The sequence below is a fragment of the Pagrus pagrus genome (assembly GCF_965226575.1).
Source record: "Pagrus pagrus genome assembly, chromosome: 2".
NCBI lineage: Eukaryota > Metazoa > Chordata > Actinopteri > Spariformes > Sparidae > Pagrus > Pagrus pagrus.
The window spans coordinates 33292656-33308801 of record NC_140186.1 but is presented as its reverse complement, the minus strand read 5'-3'; the positions used below and the strand labels follow the sequence as shown (position 1 = coordinate 33308801).

The window sequence follows — 16146 nt, the reverse complement described above, 5'->3', positions numbered from 1 at the left end:
GCTAAAATTTTGACTGCCTGCCAGATAGAGGTCTTTGTGAGTCTGGAGGCTGACCACATTATGGTTATATTAAGCTCTGTTTCGACTGAGCCTGGCTTATCTTTTTCCTGGATCAAGACCTCTACTGCCAGGCTGTAATGATCTGAAGAAAGTGAGAGCAAAGCTTTGATTACGCCCACACAAAAACCTGATGCTGTGTTAAACACGGCTGTGTTTTCTTCTCCACTCCCTGATATCATCTCAGAAATTAAATTGTATTTTCGTCAATAGCCTTCTACTCTGTGGCCACAGTGACAGAGGGGGAAATAAATGTGGGGGAAAATACCTTTTTTTCCCCCTGTTTCATCAGCCAAGACTAATGGATCTGCCAGGAGGACCTTGACACTAAACTGCAAACTGGAGTCTTTGGGTTAGTGTACCGCCCAAGCCACAACGCCACCCGGAGAAGCCATTTACCCAAATATCTTGGCCCTCCTCGCGGCCAAGTTTCAGGGGCATTTTGTCACAGTTGATTTAAAGAGATTAGACAGATTTGCTTACCTCTCTCTGGACTTGACTCTACACCTCACATGGAGAATGACCTCCAGTTGTGTTGCCAGATAATAATCCTCTATTTTGGAAAAAGATAAGAGTTATGTTTTTGTGGACATTGTCATATGTTTCTACAGTCTTCACGGAAACGAGATCTCTCTGTTGTGTAGCATTGCTTGTCAGCAGTTACAACACTGTTTTTAAGGAAGAATCGAGGAGTTTTGGTAATATTTTACCACCACACCTTTGAAAGTGCCCAGGAGATCTAGTGAGGCTTGCAGCATTCAGTCTAAACCATAATGCCTTTCCAAAGAAAGCCTTGAGCTAAAATTTAGTATCAGAACCTCACATCGCTTTAGGTTGTTTGCACTATAAGCTCTAGTTAAGATTAGGGTAAGACTTACCTTAAGGCAGTTAAATAATTGCAGCATTTGTATGCTGGAGCAGCTCAAAAAAGAAGAAATTCCACCAAATTAAAGCATTGATGAGTTCAGTTGTTGATTTGTAGTATGTTGATTGGACTGCCTGCCCTTTGGCTCTCGGCTCTACCTCCAGTGTTAAGAAACTGTAGTACAGAAACTTATACAGGAACCTGGCTTTGATGTCTGGGGCAAAGGATTCATTACTCTGAACTTGGAACATGATCATTCATTAAAAATTCCCTTCATAAGTCAACAGCTCCAACAAGAAACCAACATGTTTAATTTAAATGGAAAAAAGCCTCAACTAATCTGTTAATAAGCTAATTGTTTCAGAACTACACCATTGAGAATACAACAAAGATACAACAAATATATCCAATGATGTTGCATAAAGAGATGAATGACACGTTTATGAAACCATTGTAAAATAATGCTTAACTATCTTTTTAATCTGCAGAATTTATTATATTTTAAATATTATGTGGTCTGTCGAGCCCACTAAAAATGATCAAAGTGTCAAAATATAAAATGATGCACCATTTCCCTCTCAAAGCCTTCTCTGGAGGGCGCTATAAAGGATTTTTGCATAGAAGCTAGATTGATATACCCTTCGCCTTAGGCTGTAAAATGTAGCCTATGTCTTTAATCAAGGTCTACTGAGGGCTAGCTTAAAGGATGTTCTGGATCAGAGAGCGCTGTTTTGGACAGAGTTCACATGGGTGACTGTCGGCGACATTAGCATTGCCTCCAGGCTATAAAACAGACAGCCAGCATTAATCAGGGTGGTACGTCTTGAGCCAAGAGATGGCCTAGTATCATTCTCACAACACCCTAGCTTAGCCATGTGAGCTAGCTTCACCCTCAGGCAGTAAAAAGTGCTAAACTGCTTCAGTCACATTCTTAGAGTTGAGCTCAGACAATCTGTGGCTAGCAGAGGCTCTGGAGAGACTATTTTAAACTGACCAGGGAGCCACGTCGAGGGCCTCAGGTTAAAAACAGTATGTTTAAATAAGCATAGCAAAGACATGGGTACTGATACTGACATATATACTCTGCATCTCAGAAAAGTCTATTGTTTTTAATGAGCATGATGATAGAGTTAGCACAGAGGGGTGTGTGTGTCAGAGGAGGATATTTTAGCTAGAGGGTGGTACTGTTGCACATGCTAGCACACACACACCATGTGGGGGATTAATGCAGAGGTTTAGCTTGACCCCACTGAGCGTGATGTCTAGTCAACGCTGGCTATCCACTTTCACTTGTTACAAGTCTGGCTCGGTAACAAGACTCCAACATTTTATGAAAACTCCAACCATGACATAAGCTTCAAGAGGAAGTAACATGAGCTTCAAACTGGGATGTTATGCCCCCATCTCATTGTGTCAATAAAGAGCACAACCTTGAAATTGGCTCAGACTTTCTAGGAAGAAACAGCACAGAACAGGTTGGCTGAGCCCTCATATATCCTATTTTTATCTTTGAAACAAGCTTGTCTTAAAGTGGCACTCCTTTAGAATATCCAATCTTTTGAATATACAATAGTCATCACCCACATGTTTGAGAGGTAGATGGTAAAAGTGTGCAAACACCTTTTCAAAGCAGAAAGAAGTTTCAGTTTGTTCAGACTTCTTCTTCAGAGCAGTGAAGTGGGTGGAGGTATATTCCCCATTGTAAGTTGACATTTAAAAGTTATCATGATAACCTTAACATTCCTCAAAACAGGAGGAATCATGGGAGTACCCTGGGTCATTTTATCACATTGTTGTTGAGGGTGCTCATTATCAAATTCTTTTTTTAGTTTGTTCGGCAATCAAGCAACTTATTTGCAATCAACAAATAGGAAATGCACATGGCCAATACCCGATCTCCACCATCCAGACTCCTGCATGGGTCCTAAAGAGAAAGTTTGAAAAGGTTTGAAAAAGTATAGATTTAATACACACCGATGGACCAAAGTTGTGTGGAATACATTTAATTATTTGAGTACGAAGTCTTTAACAGCCACCATTACATCTTCCTAAGGACCAAGTAGTGGTAAAAGTAGTTGCATTGAAGCTTGACAGTTTAGCCAGTGTTGTGGTGTCAAAGTTTGTTCAGATATTTGGTGTCTGGCAATCTGAGCTTCTTGGCAGTTTAGAAATGCAGTATTTCATGCAAATCATCTTCACTTTCAGAGTGCTCTACAATCACAATGAGGGAGAGCCAGTCAGGGTCATCTACTTATTTTGTTCTTCACATATAGAATGTATGTTTTCTAATTAATTCAGTCGTTGATTGATGCCCTTTTTAAAATAAAAAGGCTGAAGATCGTTTATGTTAATTTGCAGTTTTGTTTCATATTGTATTTCAGCAGATTGCGGACCCCAATTAATAGTTTAGCACACAATGAACGGGAGCAAAAGACCGAGATTAGTGCCCCTTTCTATTCATTCAATCGATAATCAAACTTCAATCCAGTATTGTCTTGAATCAAAAATCGATTCTGACTCGAATTGGACACCCAAAATCGAATCGAATTGTGAGATCGCCGAAGATTCACACCCCTGGTAGTATTAATCCTTACCTCACCATTGGCAGTACAGGAACACACATTTAGGTTTTGAGCTCAGTGATTGGATGTTTCTTTCACAAATGCTCAATGGGAGACTTGACTAGTTGACATGACTTGTCTTCTTTTTAATGTAAACGTTGACATTGGAGTTTTTTGTCAAAGCAGCAGGTATTTTCTAGCAGTTACTCGTCTTTCACACTGATGTTTCAACTGGACTCCTATTCTGTTGTTTGGAGTGCTCTTAAGCAAACCTAACACTGGCAATCCAGAAAATGAATGCAAGTTTTGCCTTGAGAAGCCTGAACGCTTGAAATAACTTCTCTCACTTCACTACTTATAGATTGTGAAGTATTAAAGTATGGTTGTTGTTTTTTTGACATAGACTATTTGCATGGCTGTACTTTGCTTTGCTCTGGATTGTGTCTGGTCCTGAGTTCAGAATGTGGTTCAGTCACTACTTTAAACTTTTATCATCTTGAGCACATCCGCACAGATTGAGTGAAGATGATGAGGATCTAAAAAAAAAGAAGCAATGTGTTCCAGCACTTGCTGCTATCCAGGGGATCTGTTCCTAATTAGATGCTGAGAGGAGAAAACAAGAATGACAGTCACCTTGTGGATCCTCCCTGAATGTTGCATTACTAACAGACATCATTGTCAGAACTGTCTGATGATCGTTCTGACGATCCAAAAATGAGAAACTGAAAGGAAAGCATGTGGTGTTGTTCTTGGAATAGGAATATGCATGAAATACCACCGCTTTGAAGCTCCAGCCAAACAATTACTGGCTCTCCCTCTTTTGTCATATTTCCCTCATACCACTCCTTTAATCTCTTTCTGGCCTATGTCTTTTTTTATTGTGTCACTTCATGCATCTCCCATTATCCCAAACCTCTCCCACGGGGCCCAGGCCTGTGACGGTCAATGATAATCTTGCTCTGCTCACTTACTGTGCCACTGTGTTCACCGTGACCTCCACTTCCCCTCTGTGGTAGAAAGCAGGCAATTATTGCCTGCCAAGACATGGTGTAGCTAGACTCTCCAATTAGAGCTCCACGCTGTAAGAAATGCCAATTACAGCCCCTCTGCTGTCTTACATATTCATATTTTGCGCTGTGTGTATAAATGTGGGAGACAGCAGGTGTTGCTGCATAACCTCTCTGCATATTAGTCATTAGATGTTCAGTGCCTCATAAATCCTCCAGAACAGTCGGTTCGGTTATGTCGGACAAACTAGCAAGAGAGTCCATTTAAAAAAATAAAAAAAAGCAACACAATGTTGACCTGTTCTATTTTAGTGTAGAAGTGGGCTGAGCTTCACTTCACCAAGCACCTGGACAATAAAAAGACCTGACACCTAACAGGAAATGAGCACTTCTGTTCTAATCATATCGAACACCACGCATCATAGCTGAGGTTCAAGTCAAGAGGACTGACACAGCAATGAGTTTGCTTTGCACATCGTATGACTCACCCAAAAGCACGTACACAGAGTGAACCTAGGCACCAATAATAATGTATGATCATTTCAATCTGTTAAAACAAGTGTGTTCTGCTGCATGTACAGATGGCTGTACAGTGTGCACTTCAGTACCTGAACACCCTGTCGCCACGTCCTGTTCTGCACTGGTTCAGTTTCACAGCTGCTAGCACCCACCCCAACAGCTGGGTTTGACTCCGACTCCTTTTTCCATGGCACCTCATGTACACGAACATGTGCAGTTATTTTTCATGTTTCAGAGAAAATGTGATGTGTTTTCTCCGATTTAAGCAGGTCTTTGATCACAACTTCAGCCCCTATAGGGGACACTTTGAACTCCACAGTAGGCGAGACTATCATAACACACTCATTTTTCATCCACATGTGGAAGTTAAGATGAAAACATTTGAACATCTCTGTCTCCAAGACGTATAGAGATACTGTAGTTCCACCATATGCATGAATTTTTACACACATGAAGTATAATCTCAAAATTAAAAGTAAAAGGCATTGAACAAACTAAGGATTTAGTTCTTCTTTTCAGCAAGTAGTGTAACTATCGGTGTATATTTTGTCCTGAGGCTGAAAGACAGTGTTTAAAGATAAAAGATATTGAAATTCAAATGATATTTCACATTGGGAGCACATATGTTCACATATGTTATATGGCTTTAAAATAATATTATGATATTTTTTTGGCTATGTAGCAATACACATTAGATATCTCAAAATGAAATGCTAGGACTGGACGAAAAAAAATCAAAGATCAGATTCATTTTGACCAAATACCTCGAAATCGATTTTTCCTCAATATATTTGGGATGACTATTGGAACCATGAACAAAATATTAACGCAATAAGATTTTTGATAAATGATCATCAGTAATGTGGATATAATGATGAAGTTGGTAAAGGAAAGTATTAGAACAAGTAGAGCAGTCTGGTAGGGTCAGAAAACGACTACTTACTTTAACGTAGCCTTCAAAAAACAGGAAAAGACAACACTCGTTCCATATCATGATATCCAAAGTCTAAAACGATATACTGTATAGTCTCATATCACAATAACAATGTAATATCGATACTTTGCCCAGCCCTTGTTCTCCTGAGGATGATACTAGACAAGAGGCAGCAGAGGGTCCGAAGTGGAAATGAATATCCATGCGTAATTAAAATAGTGCAACACACCAAGCGACCCAGCCGTATCATAATCCTTACCAAGAGCTCAGACTTCAAAACAACATTGCTTTAAAAAGGGTTGTGTTGGTTGGGGTCGGCTGCTTCATCCCCCGCCCCCCACCCCTGGGGGCAGGTGTTCATTTGACAATTTTTTTAACTTTCTGCAAAAATCCCACTCACTTCATGAAGCAGTTGGCCAGGTGTGAGCTGCTCTTCTTAACAATACGACCTCCTTCACTTCTGGTGTGTACAACTGTGTGAAAGTCAACACTGTGTATTTGAGGAGGGACCGTCCAAAACTGTGCACCGTTATCCTTGAACACTGGCTATTAGGCATTGTCACTCATGGGACAAAAGTTAACAAATAAGTTACCTTCCATTTTGAATCTCTTTAAAAGTGAGCATATTTGCCCCTTACAGTAAATTGGGCCCACCACGCCCTCCCTGAACTCCACTGTTTATGCATCATCCCACGCATATCCTGAGCCAAGTTATGCTTTGCTTTAATTGAGTCTGAGTAATTTTTCTCCATCTTTGCTGCCAATCTTTGGCCCAGATCTCCTCCTACGGGACAGATTTTCTGTGAAAACTGTAATCTAACCAAAAGCTGCTTGCACACAAGAGTCAGGCCCAGGTTTGCCATGCTGCCAACTGGCTATTACTGTCAGAGGGTGACTGCTTTTCTATCTTCTATCTTTCTCATTTAGTCTCGTATGTTCACATCTGCATCTCCATTTTGTTTTTCTTACCCTTTATCTCCGGTCTATTTTATCATCTGTGAGGGGAGAATTGTGTATATGTGCATATTTGACGGGGTCCAGCACCGCTTCTGGTCCTCATTTATCTGCTTTTACTGTGCCCACTTTCTCCAGAGCTGGATTTATAGGGGGACTGGGCCCTGTCAAAACCTTCCCTTGCAACACCATATGTGCACACGATGGGAGTCTGAAGCTTGGCATGTGTGAGTGAGATAAAGAGGCTTCTTGACTCGTTGGGCATATGTGTAGAAGACAGGAAACCAAAAAATATTAGTTTTTATTTTTCTTCACACATGCCTGTTGTTGCTTGCAAATAAAGAAATCATCTCCATACAGATTATTTTATTCTGTGCACAGCTGGTCATACCATCTCTGTACCACTTTTTTTTCCTCTTAAAAAAATGATTGTATGGCTGAGCATGATGTAGGAGAATAGTTTAATTCTGGGGGGCAGTCACTGTCTTGCAAAGAGTTAGATAAGAAGATTGATACCACTCTTACACCTGTACACTAATGTTTTCAGCAGAAGCCACTAGTCAGTTAGCTTAACTTAGCATAAAGACAGGATTTGTGGGGAAACAGCAAGTGGTGGCAGGCTTGGTTCTGACAAAATCTGCATACACCTCTAAAGCTCACTGATAAACATGTTATATCTCGTTTGTTCAATCATACAACAGTGTAGGGCAGTTCCATGCCAACACACGAGGACTTCCCAGTTAACAATTGTGTTGAATCATTTTTATGATTCTTTGTATGTGTTCTTTAAACCTCACCAATCACTTCTTTTTCACTGGATTGGGTTTAAATTTGTCCTGAACATCCGAGAGAAACTTGGCTACATGTTTTCATTTTCAATGTTTTCTATTTTCACTTTCTTGCAACCAAATTGTGGTTCTGTGTAGTATTAATGTAGTTCTATCACATATAGAAGTAATTTGGTCCTCCATAAAAAAAACTAAGTGCTAGAGATCTAGCTAAATATAGCTTTAGAGCTAGATTCTCCCAAGCATTACACATACAATACACATAATATACATATACTATTTCACAATTTCAAACTCTGAGCTAATTTCCAACATAATCAAGCTACATGGAAATCAATAAAACAAGTCTGGGCTTCATTCCATCAGTAAGCAGTATGATGTGATAGTGAGATCACTGAGCCCTGCTCACTTGGAAAATCCTAGAGGCAGAAGCCAACTGTCACAAAACAGCCTATGGAGAAGTTCATGTTATTTTTGTCTGACTTGTTGATGTCAGAAATAGTTCAGATAGTTTGAAACTGTAATAAATGTGTATTGAGCCAAGAGACTAAACTTGATATTTTGTCCAGGCACAGAGAACAAGATGGCATCACCTATTTGCAACAGACCAAGCAATTTCAGACAGCAGGTATCAGACAGATAGAAACCTTTTCTGCTTCTGTCACTTTTCCTCTTCACCTTCTTTGCCTCCTCCACCAGCTCTTTTTCATTACCTGGGAATAACAACCTGAGAAAACAATGCCTCTTCCTGTTGTGGTTGTGGATTGACAGACACACTTCCTTTGTGCAATCATTTGACCTGGTGGCCTAATAGGCAACCAATCTTTGTGTGGATGGTGTCATCTTGCTACAGCCATTACACTGTGCAGTCAGTATTTACTTCAGAACGGTAACTTAAAGCAGAAAAGTTGTCTGTTGCTGGTTTAAATGCACAGACATTGGAGTGGTATCGATGTTCTCATCTAACTCTGGGCAGGAGAGCTAATTTTGTGTGTTTCCCAAAATAGTGCCGTGTCACTTAAATCTCCAAAGCTTAATAAGAAATCTGAAGTTTCCTCTGAAACACTGGAAGTGGTTTTATAATGAACACTCCTGCTGGCCAGTGTTAGATGTTGACAGCAGGTAAAAATTAAGGAATAATCTTTTGATTCTGATGTCAGGCTTGATCATCTGTACGGCTGAAGAGGCTTGTGCAGTCTGTCTTTCTTCAAAAACAACTGAAAACATTTTTTCATTATTTAGTGGTCTGGAGAAAGCAGCTCATGATTTTGATTCCCGACAGTTGGATTTCTGCAACCCTCATCATTCTGGCATCAATCTAAAACTCATGTTTCATTGTCTTCATTGTGGACAGTGCTGAAGCTGTGATTGTAACCAGCAATGAAACCATGTTACTCCTGAGTTGATGTATGACTGGTCCGTATCCAAATGACCTTTGAATTTTCGCCAAAAACAAACACTCCTATCAGTGTACAGTATATTTAATTTTACTGAAGGTAAGATGCAGGGGAGCTCACACTTGCCACTGTTGATGGCAGGCAGTCACCTCAGTCCTCTATCAGTGCAGGAGATTTATCAGTGTGTTTTTCCACTGTGTGCCAGGTGCATTTGTCTCAGTGCAGAACTACTGCTCTCCTCGTACAGGTGGCTCCAATTCTTCTTTAGCTTTTTAAGTAGTTGCAATGAATCAGCCTATGAGAGTCCTAATGTGTTTCACATGGAGCAAGCTATTCTTACTGCTAGGCGGACCTTTCACACTGCAACAAAGCACGAAATCTACACTGAAGAACCCAAGGCTGCTTGGAACGTTCACATATGAACACACACACCAAAGAAAGTCGTCGTTGAATTCATGATTTAAAGCCATAGCTGATCCGAAGCCCACTTTTCTAACTTGTAGGTGACAAGTAGATGACCCCCGGTCAGGAAAGTCTGACAGCCCCCCCTGATTTTACAAGTCTCAGAAGTGTGGCAAGCTCTGTGCATTCCAACACTGGCTTCTTCAGTCAGGAGAGATGGTGTAAGATTTAAACGATAGTATGACTGTTTCACCAGTCACACCCAAACAGGGTCTGAAATTGATCCTGATGGGTCCAAGGCCAAGTTGCACTGTAACATCTCTGCAGGAATATGACAGCAGTCGGTGGAGAGGTGCAGAGCATCCACAGACAGCTAGTGTGACTGAGGAAATTCAAGTTGGAGGAGCCACTGTACACTGCAGCTACTGTGCAAAACCCCCACAGGCCCTCGGTTTGAATTAACTGCTGTGTTGGCTGCGAGACATGACCAGCTGTGGGGAAATTCAGGGGAGACAGTATTTCAGTATGATTTTATGTGTGAGCTTGTGTGTGTGTGTTGGAAGAAGGTTTTTTAATGCTGCACATAAGCTGTCAAGGTGAGGGTGGCTCAGGCCTCACTGTGCTTATATGGGTATAAGGAGAGATGAGGCCACATGCGGGGGGCTGGCCAGGGTCCTCTACTGTGGTCTGTTAAGTGTCAACCCAATAATATTTTAATGCCTGTTAGTGTAGTAGTTGTTGTTACAGTCTGGCACAAACGGAGCTCAGGACCACTTTTCTGTGTTTCCTGCAGTGCTTCTGTTTCATCTTCAAATGAACCTATAGTGTGGTCACTTTACATTACTCCAGAGCTTTCAACAATGTATAATGCTCTTCCTTAGCAGCGGGAGTTTGCTTAGCTGCAAGTTAGCCCAACTGACAAGACTCCAGCCACTGAGGACAACCACAAGATGCAGTTTTTTGCTGTGTATTGTGCTTTTATCCTCCCTATCTCATTTGATAATTGTAAGCAATCATTGACTTGTGCATTTTTCACCATTTTCTGACTATAATAGACCAATAATTTAAAAAGTAAAGGCCCCATCATGTAGGAAATGAGATTTCCTGCCTTTTATTATTATAAAGAATGTCTAAGTGCTATATAAATGCTGCCTTCAGCCATGTCACTAACATGGCTGTGGTTGCGGAAAGACAGTGGGTGGTGCTTGCTCAGGCCTGTGAGAGCGGACCAATCAGCGCAGACTGGGCTTTCTGTGAGGAGGGTCTTAAAGAGACAGGCAATAAAAACAGAGCATTCAGACAGAGGGTGAATAGTGGTGCTACAACAACAGACACTGAGAAAATGTATGTTTTTGAACATTAAAGCAAGTTAACATGTTTGACCTGGAGATGACCTTTGAGTAATGTGACAGATGATTATGTAATTCCAGTTATCAATAGCAGCAGCTCAAGCAGTGGTGGTATATACTGTAGTTGCTTATACTGTAGATGCTTTAAACAGCACGGACACACCTTCCACCGTTACTGTTTCTTTCCCTATGATACAGCTCTATGCTACAGGCATATTTTCCACATCACTCATTACACGTGTTAATGTGATTGGTGTTTTGCCGGGTAATAAAAAAGGGTGTGATGCGGGTGATTCACGCAGCCTTCTCCAACCACATTCGAAATCCGATCCATATGACTACAAATACATTGGAGCAGTGATGACTTAATTGTTGGACTCCTTTGGAGAGAGAAAAGAAATAGCTTGTTGTCATTTTTGTTCCACTTTCCGGTCCACCCATCTCTCTAATTCTGTCGCTTTGCTGTATTCATACATTCAATCACACTTACATAGAAAAGGACACTTGAGACCAGTCTGAGCACTTGAAACCAGAGGGTTGCTAATTTAAAACCTTGGGATACTGGTAAAATTTAGGGTGTCTGTAGCAAGCAAGTAGCTCACAAATGCTACTATTACAAGTGGCCACAAGCAGGACACTTTCTTGCAGTGCCCTCCCAAATATGTTCTACCTCACTGCTGTTGTGAATATAAATACATCTATTACCAACTTCTTTACTGTAAAAAGTAAAATGCTGTGATACAGAATCTCATCCTTGTCTATAACAGAGTCATCTGTCATGCCTGCTTGTCTTGTATATATTAGTATAATGTTTCATGCAGTGGTTTCTGGCCAGAAGCCAGAGCGACCACAATATTGAAGTCACACCCCCCACATTTTAAGATGTCCAACCCTTTCAGCACCATTGATTTTATCCCAGATGTTATGAAGGCAGTACTCATCATGTCTCTGAATTTTGTAAAACAGTCTTTGTAATGATTCGGCACATGCTGCCTGTCAAAAAGTGATCGATGTGACTGACTTGCCTCTTGGTTCTTTTGTTGTGACTTTTGTTTTTGTAAAAAAGTGTCAAGTCAGCTAAATTCATTGATCTGGTATCTACAACTACAAGATGATGTACATTGTAAACATTATACCTGCTTAGAACCAGCCTGTAAGCATAATTGTGAGCTAGTATGTTAGTAATGTTACCTTGTGAGCCTTGTTGTTGTTGATAGCCTTTCACTCACAGCACTGTTGTGCTGAAGTAGAAGCTCACAGTGCTGCTAGCATGGCTGTAGACGTTGTATGATTAGAAGGTTACACTGTACAACCTTGATGTGTCTAATTTAGAGCCACTTGGTTTGGATGCTAACATGTTTCATAATGAGGAATAGTGAAAAGTGAAGTAACTTCTTAAAACCACCTAAGGATCTTAACAGATTCATCTTCAACAGTCGCATTAAGTGCTCGTGTTGATCTGTGTTTGCTTCAAGCTCCAACACTTAGTCTCTCCGGTAACTTTCCTCTCTTTAAATGTCTGCTTTAGTAATGATGAGCGCGTCCAATTAGCCGGAGCTTCCAGCCACCATGAGTCCGCCTCACATCTCTCTTTAAACATTATTTTTGCTACATTTTAAAGATGAGCAACAATTACGTGAAATTCCCTTTGTTGGGTTTAAATCACCCCATGGGAATGATGCTCACTGCTGTCCTTCAGGTTTGATGATTGTTACAGTACTGTTGTCTTCACTCTGTCTTGCTTCATCTCTCTGTCCTCTGTCGCTCTGTCTAGGCTGGTGGTTTGTCAGCACAGCAGAGGAGCAGGGCTGGGTGCCGGCCACATACCTGGACTCCCAGAATGTAACCCGAGATGATTTGGACCTGGGCACTTCCAGGACTGGAGAAGGTTAGTGCAGACACACACACACACACACACACACACACACACACACACATTAAACACAGGAAGAAAAAGACATAAAGGTCATTCTGACCGGCTTGTTATGTGTGTCCCAGGCCCCGATTTCTCAATAATGTTTTTTGGTGGATGGTTTTTCTGTGCTCACATCTCAGTCTAAGACTAAAAGCAGCATACAGAAGTCAGCACTAAACACACATGCACGTACACACACTTCCAACCACACATTGGGAACCTTGAAGACCACAGTCGCAGCTCCATGGTGAAATGGTACCAGACCGCAGCCAAAGGATTTGCAATATTTTGGCACCACAGAAAATTCCTTTGTACTCCCCCGGGAGGCTGCAACTCTTGCAGGAGCCTTGTTTTGTTGTGACCCTATCCTCTCTAATGTTTAGTCTGACTGCTGGGAGGGAGCGTTTCATCACTGTGTCATAAGCCCCTTTCTACTTTTAGACAGCGGGAATCCAATAGAGATAAATAAAGCCCAATCACACTAGCATGAGCAGTGAGTGAGTTGAAATGCAGGCAATGCATACATGCAGACAGTTTATCTGCAGTCATAAGGAACAGGAATGGTACAGTGTTGTATCTGCTGCAGAGTGCCACTGGATTATCTAACAAACATTTTCTGCCTCTCATTAAGACATGCAAGCCTCCACGCTTCATTGAGTCGTGCACATTCTGCAAGAAACAGACACACACACACACACACACACACACACACACACACACACACACACACACACACATGCTAGAGTGGTGACAGCTCCTGCACAGCTGCCACCATCACTGTTATTTGCTGTTCTCATTTGTTTCTTGGATGTTTTCCCTGTGACACACATTCACACACACTACATGTTGTCAGTGGCTGTAACAGTGGAATCCTTACATGGAGGTGAAACAGCCGTATGGATACGGAGCATTGGTTGTCTGTGGATTAAATGTTTTTCTTAATGTTTTTTTAATTAGATTAAAAAATATACAATATACTTAGATTGAATTTGGTGTCCTAAAATTAAAGGGATTTATTACAGTAGACTAGATTGATTATCAGGCAAGGGTTGCAGAGGCTTCTGGCAATGGATGTGAGCTGGACTATCACTTGTCCACTGACATAACTTAAAGATACAATATGTAACATTTCTGCATTAAAATGTCTGGAACATTATCTCCTTAGTGACCATTCTGGCCTGATTCACATAGATATATTTAACTTAGTAAAGAGGTTGTTTAACAATGAAGACAGCTACTATCCTATGATCTTTTTAAATGCAGAGCTTTCACTTCCAACACATATTCATAATGTCTTACCAACATTTTGTGCTTTAGCTGAGCAAAACTTAACACTTGCTTTTTTTTCCATTTTCATGCTGTTCTTTCATGACATGCTCTGTGTGACAGGCCCTTAAAGGGGAACCAAACATCCTCAAGGGATGTCACCTGAGTCAGTGTGGGTTGTAACATGTTTAAAGTCTGAAATGACAAGGGTGTGGAGACCTCTGTAGCTGCTCATCATGTCTGCTTGAGGCTCGAGGGTACATTAGCTGCTACTTGCATAACACAACCGAATCTCGAAAAAAACTGTCACCAGTCAAAATGCATTGTGGGTAATGCAGGCTTCAGGTTTAAACAAGGAAGAATGCGTGGGATAAATAAAGACTGTTCTGCTGCATCGATAGTGACCTTTTCCATCATGACTGTCATGATATTACATATGTGTGTGTATATATATATATATATATATATATATATGTATACACATATCTATCTATCTGTCTATCTATAGCTAGAAAGATAGATAGATAGATATGTGTATATATATATTTTTTTTTTCACTGAAGTGAATTTATACAGGAAGTACCTGAGGTCACAACTACACACAAGAAGTGTGTAACTGTGTGTCACACACACACACACTTCCCTCCTGCCCCATCCTGTCAGTGGGCCTCATTTTCCCATTAGGTCGGTGTCTTTGTGTTTGCACACATCGTCACTTCTTATTTCTGATCTCCCCCTTCTCGCTTCATGTCGTCTCTTACATCTCATTATCTCTGCGTGGTCTGTAACCTAATTCCACTGACAGCTCAGCCTGCTGGAGAGGAACCGACAGGCTCAGCCAGGCCCCGCTGAAATTACCTCGAAATAACATTTCCCTTTGTGCCTGCCTTTAGCTGATATTTCAATTAGGAGGTCAACAGGAGTAGGGTGATGTTCAGTGGGATGGATGGTAGGCAGAGAGGAATCAAAAGGGAGAGGAAATGACAAGTAGCAGAAGCACACAAAGGGGGAGAGGGCGGATGTCAAGCATAAGGTAAAATGGAGAGACAAGAGGGTGAAGAGAGGGCAGAAGATGGAGAGAGTGAGCAAGAAAGAAGGAATTAGATTACCACAGCAGACAGAAGACAAGTGCTGTTTCCATCTAGCTGTTCCTGCATTAATGTGTTCGCTCTTCATGTGGCCTTGGAGAAGGCACTAAGAAAGGAAAATTACTCCTCATGCTATGACGGCTGCTTTATCATACAGGCTTTGAACTAATAAGGAGTGAAAGAGGTCAAGAGTTCAGCGAAATAGCTCGTTTCCCACTGAATTACTGTATGTAGACCTCATGAGTAACCGGTTGACATCAGTGTGATCTGGGCCTCGTCCTCCTCCTGAATTGATCAGCAGATCTAAACTCTTCACTGCAGAATAGTAATGTTAACCAACTGGTTTGTCAGTTATAAGCCAACGACTGCAAAAATCATTTCCTCCTGCTTTATTCTTTTTGTTTCAAGATACAGGCACTCATTTCCATAGAATTCTTGAAACAAGTTTATTGTATTGGAAACAGGCAAAGATATTCTGACTACAGTGACCGATTTTAAAGCTGCTACAAGGAGTTTGAATGTTTTGTTGTTTCCGGCAGCCCCTCCGCACTCCACCATGAAGTATAGTTATCATTTTGTGACTTATCTGACCCACTGGTTTGCTTTCGTAGGTCATATACAGTAGAGGGATCAGTATTGTAGTTGAAACTGCCTCATAACCAGTTTAATGATATACGGTTTTTGTACTCAATTATAGACAGAAATTACTAAGACACATTGGTTGTGTAAACATACTCTATATAAACATATCCTCACATAATAGTGTACCTAATCAGGTTTTCAAAAGGAATTCGCCCCTTATAGACTTGTTTTATTTCAGTGTAAATTGGATACATTAAGATTTTTGGATGTTATAAATTGTAGAAGAAGGCATTTTTTTTCATTCATTTCAAAGTCTTAAAAAAATAATCCTTTATTTGGGTAAAAAACAATCAAAAGAGCAACTGAAATAAAAATGATTTTAAGTTTGATGTGTACTGGTTTGAGGGTACCATAGGTTTACACTACAGCTAGATACCAAAGGCAAAGATGGTACCGATTCAG

The 16146-nt window shown here is 40.8% G+C and overlaps 1 protein-coding gene across 6 annotated transcripts in view; it reads left to right on the top strand.

Moving 5' to 3' along the window:
- sh3pxd2aa (SH3 and PX domains 2Aa) overlaps positions 1–16146 on the top strand; it is a 117365-nt gene that overhangs the window by 84761 nt on the left and 16458 nt on the right. For all 6 annotated transcript variants that reach the window (XM_084342246.1, XM_084342245.1, XM_084342243.1 and 3 more), the window contains one exon: positions 12608–12721. In XM_084342246.1, the coding sequence (XP_084198372.1) occupies positions 12608–12721 (114 nt within the window). The remainder of the gene's footprint in view (positions 1–12607; positions 12722–16146) is intronic.